At 38.0% G+C, this 8,318-nt stretch overlaps 1 protein-coding gene across 4 annotated transcripts in view; it reads left to right on the top strand.

Moving 5' to 3' along the window:
- Window positions 1–8,318, top strand: part of LOC107568551 (inactive ubiquitin carboxyl-terminal hydrolase 54-like) — an 82,297-nt gene that overhangs the window by 37,175 nt on the left and 36,804 nt on the right. For all 4 annotated transcript variants that reach the window (XM_016254516.1, XM_016254518.1, XM_016254517.1 and 1 more), the window contains exon 2: window positions 1,366–1,976. In XM_016254516.1, coding sequence (XP_016110002.1) covers window positions 1,830–1,976 — 147 coding nt within the window. In that variant the 5' untranslated portion in view covers window positions 1,366–1,829. The remainder of the gene's footprint in view (window positions 1–1,365; window positions 1,977–8,318) is intronic.

Below are 8,318 nucleotides of genomic sequence, written 5' to 3'. Positions count from 1 at the left end.
TGTATTCTGACAGCGCTGCACGAACTCGCAGCAGATCTGCTTGTTGACCAAGATTCAAAGTCCACCGTTCAAACTAGGCTGCTTATGTTGAAGTGTTTGGGATGTGGCTTTTAATGATGAGACCTTTTTTGTAATCAGGCTCTCAAAAAGTATATAACAATTTGGATATAGATTTATCGGCCAACATATCGGTTATCGGCTTTCAAAAATAAAGAATAATCGGTTATCGGTATCGGCCAAAATTTTCATATCGGTGCATCCCTAGTTTTAATACATTTATTATAACATTCACACATAGTGTTCAAATTAGGATCTGTAATATTTTCTAATGTTTTAAAACATTACAGGGGGGGTCTGATGGCCAAATTTTTTTATTTTACTAACTTATTAATTTCAAGTTAAATTGTGCTTTGTTGGTATAGTGTCTGCTAGAATGTTAAAAATGTTAAGTGTTAAATATTTTTAAATTGTTGTTTTGTAATTGATTTTTATTTTTTATTTTTGAAACGCAAGACAAAACCGTAAAAAGCACATTTTGGCTTTTTTAATTTATGCAATGGTGAAAAAATTATTTTGCGAAAAAACGTATTCGGCCTTCGGCCCAGTGTTTAATTTTGTTCGGTTTCGGCCTCGGCCAAGAATTTTCATTTCGGTGCATCCCTAGATGAGATACCATTGCTTTTGAAAATCAAATGAGATTACAAATGAGAGAAAAAAAAAAGATGTCATTCTAATCGCACAAGCAATTATTTTTCTTGCTGCAGAATTTTTTTTTTTTTAATCTTCCTGAGGGGAAGCAGTTTGAATATAAATTGCAGCAGTGCATAATACATCATATAATGTCATGAACAAGATGAGCGATTATTAATACATGAATCAAACTCACTCAGAATGCAGACAATTACTGACATTGAACGTTTTCTATGCACCATTTGTTTTCTATCTAATATATGAATTTAACTTATTTTTGCAGCATTTTATTATATCACTGTATGTAAGCAGAGACGGATCGTATAGTGATGTAATCATAAATCAATAGCGAGGTCAGATACTGTAACATTAATTTCTCATCCATCTTGTCTATGCTAGACTACAGTGATCTCAGAGATCACGTGTGCTCCAATGCATTCACTCCTGTTAGAAGTTTCTGAATCAATTCACTTCCCATTTGCATGAAGTAAAACTTTCTATGATCCACTGAAAATCAGCAGCTCTCACTGAAAATGAATGACTTGTGGTCACTTTATTACTGCAATTACTTTTAAATCTTTATTACCACAAATCACCGTGTGAAAAATGCATGAACTTTAGATTGGATTGAGCGTGAGGAGATGTTAACGTTTTTATTTCTGTTTATTTTTCCAGATATACAATGTTGTGAAGATTCACACTTGTTTACAAGCAGGACGAGACTCTTGCCGTCAATCTGCAAACTGTTGCTACTGTTTAAGGGTGTAGCACAGAGCGCTGCAGTGAAGATCACCACACCTCCCACAACCCAGAATCCTGAGTATAGTGGTGTGAAATTCCACAATCAAATCCCAGAGAGCAGTTAACAAGGCCAAGAGACAGCATTTGCTTTTTCTGTCTGATGCAAGACGACAACAAGACGCCAACGCCCTTGGATAAACATTTTTTCCAGAACAATTTTTAAAATATATATATTTTCTAGTTTATAAAAATTGTGGCCATTGGCAGATCTGAATTTTTAGATCTTACATCTTTTGGATAAAACAGTAATATGTTTCCCCTCGACTTTGGAAAGATGAACTTGGTATTGTTAAGGGGAGGGACAATTTAGAGTTCAAGCGATACTGATTTCCTCCACCATGTCATGGAAAAGAAACTACTTTGCATCTGGCAGCAGTGGCTTACAGGGTATATTCACCCCACGAACCATGACATCAATCGCCCCCAGCAAAGGACTCATCAATGAGCCAGGACAGAACAGCTGCTTCCTGAACAGTGCTCTCCAGGTAGGACTACACATGTTCATGCTATAAACACATCTTATATGTTACCATCTTATATGCCACCATATCGGTATCGGCCGATAAATGCTTTTTTTTCTGTTATCGGTATCGGCCTGATAAGAAAATTTGGCCGATATCTTAAAGCCGATAAATAATGCATTATTTCCTTCAGAGACACTTCAGATGTGCGCTGTTCGTTTGCAGCCTTTTGTGCAATTGTACGTTGTAATATTGTGTTTATTTGATATATATCTGACTTATCTCATATAGAATGCGTTTGGTTAAGTTAAAAGAGCGCTTCAGTTTACCGGTAATCGTCTTTAGCTCAAGCGCACGCAGCTCAAACAGCAGTGCACAACATTAATAACTAAGATTGGGAATGTTGTGTATATAACATTCTAATGAGAACATTATTATAATAAAACGTTATGCATTCTTTGGGTTTAGTTGCTGTGTTTCAGCGCGTTGATATGGGGCGCTTGTCAAAGGAGGGGGCTTTGTTGAAAACGACGTGTTTAAAAGAGGCGGGGCATAGAGGACCTACAATAATGTACAGAATTTGAAAAATAATTTGTTTTTTGAACATTAAAGCATGTCAACATATTCTGTTACACCAAATACACAAAATGATCTTTAAAATAGCATCATATGACCCCTTTAACAGAAATCACTTTTCAAAAACTACAACGAACGACTCGTTTGGACTACAACGCATATTTTCCGGGATTTGTGATATCACAAATATCGACGAATGGTACGAGACCTGGTTGAGCTGCACTAGAGATGGCAATGAGTGTTATCACTATGTCGGAGACATGCTAGTTTTCCCAAGGCAGACGAACTTAGAGTGGTTACAATCATCCGGGTTTAAATCGCGCTCAAATTTATTTGATTTTAACGCAGTATTTACTCTGAAGCTCGCAGGCGGCTATGGTAAGGGACATGACATTTCCCGACCAGGCGCCGAGTGCTGCCAATCACAGCACATTTCGTATTTCAGAAGGCGGGCCTTCATTTGATACAGGAACTATTCGAGCCGTTCATGCCAGACTGGGGAGAGAGGGGTTGTAATAATGTAAAATATGTGAAAAATAATGTTTTTCGAACAACCTAGTATGAGAGCCTGTTCTAGTACACCCCCAAAACAAAATCAAGACTTTATAAAAGTGCATAATAGGACCCCTTTAAACCGCATAAACACATCGCATTACACCAAATACACTAAATAATGTTCTTTTTAGCAATGTCATATGACCCCTTTAATGACTCGTGCAACGTATGACCTCAACAGATGCTTACTCTCGTGGGTAGAAATTACCCCCCCCCCCTTGTGATTAGCCATTTGAAGCAACAAGTCAAGCGGCTAGGTGCATATGGCAGCAGTAGGAACGGTACACTGACTCTTCACTCGTTGCTCTCCACACCAGAGTATGTGAGTGGAGCGGTGTGATTTTGAATGGAGCGAGGAGAGAATTTTTTTTTAAGTCGGAGCGTCAAGGTTTTCATTCGCTCCAAGAGCGCTCCACCACCGCTCCATGACGAGTACAATTCATGCCAACGGCCCGTAATATAACTGCCCATTTAGCAAGAATTCACGTTAAACATATTTAGCTAGCTTTATAGAGAAGGATCACTCAAATCAGAAAGAATTTGAAGGCTATGTTGACGGCAATGGACATAGTGGGAAGCTATAGGGTAGTTATTAAGGAATTTGTTTATTTCCTCTAGATACTGAATATTTTCTGGTGAAATTATAATTTAAACTGGTACAACACTTATTCACACGCAATCGCTCTCTCAATAATGCATTCAAACAAATGTAATCTTATACAGTGCTACTTCATCTGCATCCGATTTCGAATGAGCAGATATCTGTAAGAAATGCAGCGATCCGTAGGTAAAATAACTGACGAAAACGTGCTGTTATTTTCATCACAAACAAAATTTGCACTGCAAAAAGCATCAATAGCCTACCTTTTAATGCTGACAACCATGTTATTAGCTTGTCTTGTGGTAGGAAAAAAGTTTGCACACTAGTGTTCCAATAATCCACTTTGAAACGCTCCTGTCATTTTATTTATTTTATTTTTTTCTTTTAATATACGTTATAAACAGAACTGTGATATTTCAAACATACTGAAATACTTTAGCTGCGGAGCGGTGTTTCTGATAACAGTGAGCGAGGAGTGGAGCTGGAAATGGTGAACCCGGAGCGGAGCTGGAGCGGAGGGGAAATTGTTGCCACTCCACTCCGCTCACATACTCTGCTCCACACGCATGAGTGCTATTAGAGAGAAACCGCTGTGCCTTTTATCCATTGTGCTGCTCGGTGGAGCCTGCATTACATTTAGTGATGATTCAAGCACTGTCTGCACTAGACCCCACAAACAACTGTCAGACGCACACTGTCCTGGCCGGTAATTACCCTGCACAGCAACCTGCCATTACTTACCCTCTATTTTTGGATTACTGTATAATCAGCTATATAGAAATAAAGGGGCTTAGCTGGCTGATAATATGTCTAAAGCTACAAATTAGTGTGAGGTATGACTGGTTTGGGGGGTTGGGTGTTTGAGGGAACGTTGCAGTTGGATTGTCTGTTGCCATGAAGCATAACAATATGGCAAGACAATGAACTTAAAACCTGGGGGTGAAAACAGTAATTTTTTTGTCTGCAGAACAAATTGTGGTGCTTTAATAAGCTTTCTTGAATACTTTTCTGAGGAATTGTAATTAATTTAATTTAATTACATTTTTTAAGGACTTCTTGGCTTTTAAGAACTTGTAAAATCTGTAAAAATGTTACTGACATGAGTTAATTTTGGCTCTGATGGCTTCACAAATTATAATATAGGCCTATTTACATGTAAGGTGAGTCAGTTCTCTAGTATTGTTCTCTGTCCCTCAGTTTTCATGTTTGTTTTTACATGAAGTGATAATATATTTTTATTTTGGCGTTACATGCCCTATAATGGAATAAGCTGTCCTTTAAGCTTTCCCAGAAACCCCTTCCAAAATCAATACAGTTCACAACAGCCATTCAATAAAATCTGTTATGCAATCAATAAACTCCTGATTTAGCATAAATGAGTTTGAAGGAAGGAGAGGGAGAAAGTTATGTCTAGACCGCATGGGTTTTCAAAGCTGACATCTTCTGGTCTCCTGCTGATTCTGAGACAGATGGTAAGTGTCAGGATGTGTAATAAGCATCTTCCTGTTGAATGAGTCAGCAGCTAAAGGAATGTTTGATTTTAGGCTATTAATAAATGTTTAGCCAACTAGCTACTAACTTTATTTTTATTAAAAGTCTCTTGATCGGTTAAATCTGAATCGGAAAACTGGACTATTGTATTGTTTACAAGATAAAGTGAGTTTGAACGACTTGTACAAAGTCCTCCAAACTCCTATGCTAATCCAGGCTGCATTTATTTGATCAAAATACAATAGTATTATTATGAAATAATATACATTTTAATTGTGATAATGTGATGGCAAAGCAAAGCTGAATTTTTAGTAGCCAGTCAGAAATCATTCTAATATCCTGATTTGGTGCGCAAGAAAAAATTCATATTGTTGAAAACGGTTGTGCTGCTTAATATTTTTATGCAATGTTTTTTCTGGACATGTAAAACTCTGGAAGTCTTTACATGACCGCACACATTGTTTGATGACCTGAAGGAAGTAACTCTGTTTTAAAGTTAACAGTGTTTAAAAAGTGCAGTCCACATGTTTTTATAATTTTATGTTTTGTTTTTATATTTCTGCAATATACTTTAGTTTGTGTGATTTGTTACTGACTTTCATATTAATGTTTACACCAGGCTGATTTGTCAGTGCTTTAGGTTGTCATAACTTTTACATGCTTACAAGGTTGAAAGTTCAACAAATCAGTCAATCTACTACTGTGATTGTAGTTGTTAAATAAAAATATCATTCATATCAGTTCATGCATCACCTGATTTCATCGTAACATATAGGCCTGGCCTACAGAAAAGAACATTTATGTTTAATCTATCTAATATTGTGTTGGTCATACTATACAATGAGTTATAGCTTGTCTCTGTTGAATAATACAGAACATAAAGAGCTTTAAAAAATAATTGCATAATAAATCGCAATCACTATATTGGTAAAAAAAAATCGCAGTTAGATTATTTTTCAAAATCGTTCAGCCCTAACAGACTCCACAGTTTATCAGTTTCAACTTCCTTTCTCCTAAAAGACCATTTTTATAAAGATCTTGTCTAAAGGATTCTGTTGCCATTTATGTGTTTGTTTAAAAAAAAATGCATCAGATCAGAGACTAGACAGTCCCCACAGCATGACGGTGAGTCAGAACATCGCTTTAATAAGCAGAAGTTACCTAGGTTGTCAAGCAAACACCTGTACTTCTTGTAAGATCCTCTAGGCTTCTCATCAATATGGTCAGTCTCATCCCATACAAACTCTACTGGACATTTCCAGATCTAAAAAAATAAAATAAATAAAATAAAACCTAAAAAAAATGAAAGGATGGATTTTGTTGTTAGACATTCTCAGAGGCAAACTCCGTAGCATGACAGGAGCTCCCAGAACTTGTGTCAAATCGGTGATGTCAGATCAATAGAAGGGGACACTGTGCCCTGATGTTGACCGCTTGAGACATGGACACACTAGCTACTCCATGGCCACTGGCTCAGAATGTTCCTGTGTGTCTGCCGACTTGCATACATGCACCCCGGAGACCAGGAATGTGTTTCAAGAACAACGGTTATTGTAGAAAACTCCTGAAAATGTCTTTATGCATGTAGTTGTGTATAAGGTTTTTGGTTACAAATCGTACGGTTTCTTTCTTCTAAAGTGCAGTTAGTTTTTTTTTTTTTTTTTAAATCATGCTGCTTTTTTGTTTCAATCATATCATATTGTGACCGAGCGTTCGTGCCGGGTTCGCCTAAACACTTAGGAATAAGAAAACAATAAAATGAGAGCGTCTGAACTCTTCTTTATTATCCGTCACACCACCGAGAGAACTCAAAAACCCGCGACACTCTAGAGCAGAAAGTGCGCATGCCCATTGCCTATCTACGACAAGCCCCGAGGGGATAAATGCATTACACACACACTCATAACGAGCGCCCGTACATCTAGAATTAGTGCAATATAACAATCAAATAAAGTCTGTTACAATATTATTAAAAAAGCTGACATGCAGAATCCACACATGTCTCATAAAAAACAAATGTTTAAGTTTAACCCAAAAGGGCAAATGACTCTTCTGACAATCTGTCCCGAAATACTCTCACATCTTTATTTTTGAGCACTGCTTGGCAAGGCTTCAAGTAAAACAAAAATAGTGATTTTATTGATTATGATGAATACTTGTAATTGTGTAGTCCTCTGATGGACAGATCGCACATTTTCATGCACGAGGAAACATTTACATTCAGGCTTTTCTTTAAAAGTGCGGTAGGAGATCTTGGGAAATGCTAACTTTAGCCTGATAGCACTGAAAGCGAACGTCCCACCCTCCCTGCAATCGCCGTCCAAAGCCACGCCCCCTGAACACACATACGCTCACAGACCAGAATACCAGAGACAACATTACTACAATAGGCAACATCAGCGGTTCCCAATTCCAGTGTTCGTGCCCCACCCAGTCTGCACATTTTATATGTATCTCGATGTTTGTTCTATTCGACCGTAAGTGCCCTGCGAAGTGGACATCACCGGATATTCCGCCATGATTCCAGTTCGAAGCGAGCGTATATGTTCCATACAAAGGGCATTAAAGTGTGCGAGACCTAAATGTAAATAGTATTTATTTACAGAGATATATTATGTCACACTTCACACTTCTCTAGTAAGTTTCGTCTGTGTGTGAAGATGCTGAGCAGCGCAAATCCGTGAATGAATGCTCAGAAGTGAAGTAAACTTCAACGGATTTCCCCTGCTCAGGGAGTAGGGAGCAAAGAACACGGTGTAGGGAGCATGTAAATTGGAACACAGTTCATGCACGTAGCTCTCTTCTAACGAGCTGGTTATCTGAATCAGGTGTGTTAACTAAGAGAGACATGCAAAATGGCGCAAGGACTGGAATTGGGAACCGCTGGGCTACATCATGTGTCATTCACCGGTGACAAAATTTTATAGTACAGTTAGTAAAAGTACTACAATGCCAGGAAGGAAGATCAGGTTGTTGATGTTTGTCTGCCATTCTCGCTCTGTCTGCACAGCGTGCATGAACGCGCTGATGACGTATCCTGTCTGCGCGAACCTGGTGCGCAGAGGTATGCAAATACATATTTCATATACATATATCGAACCGAGCGTTTTGATTGAACGAACATTTCTTGGTCCTACGCCTTC

The sequence above is a fragment of the Sinocyclocheilus grahami genome, unplaced genomic scaffold (assembly GCF_001515645.1).
Source record: "Sinocyclocheilus grahami isolate Dianchi unplaced genomic scaffold, SAMN03320097.WGS_v1.1 scaffold1256.1, whole genome shotgun sequence".
In the NCBI taxonomy this organism is placed as follows: domain Eukaryota; kingdom Metazoa; phylum Chordata; class Actinopteri; order Cypriniformes; family Cyprinidae; genus Sinocyclocheilus; species Sinocyclocheilus grahami.
The sequence above is the reverse complement of the archived record's forward strand: the minus strand, read 5'-3'. Positions and strand labels throughout refer to the sequence as shown.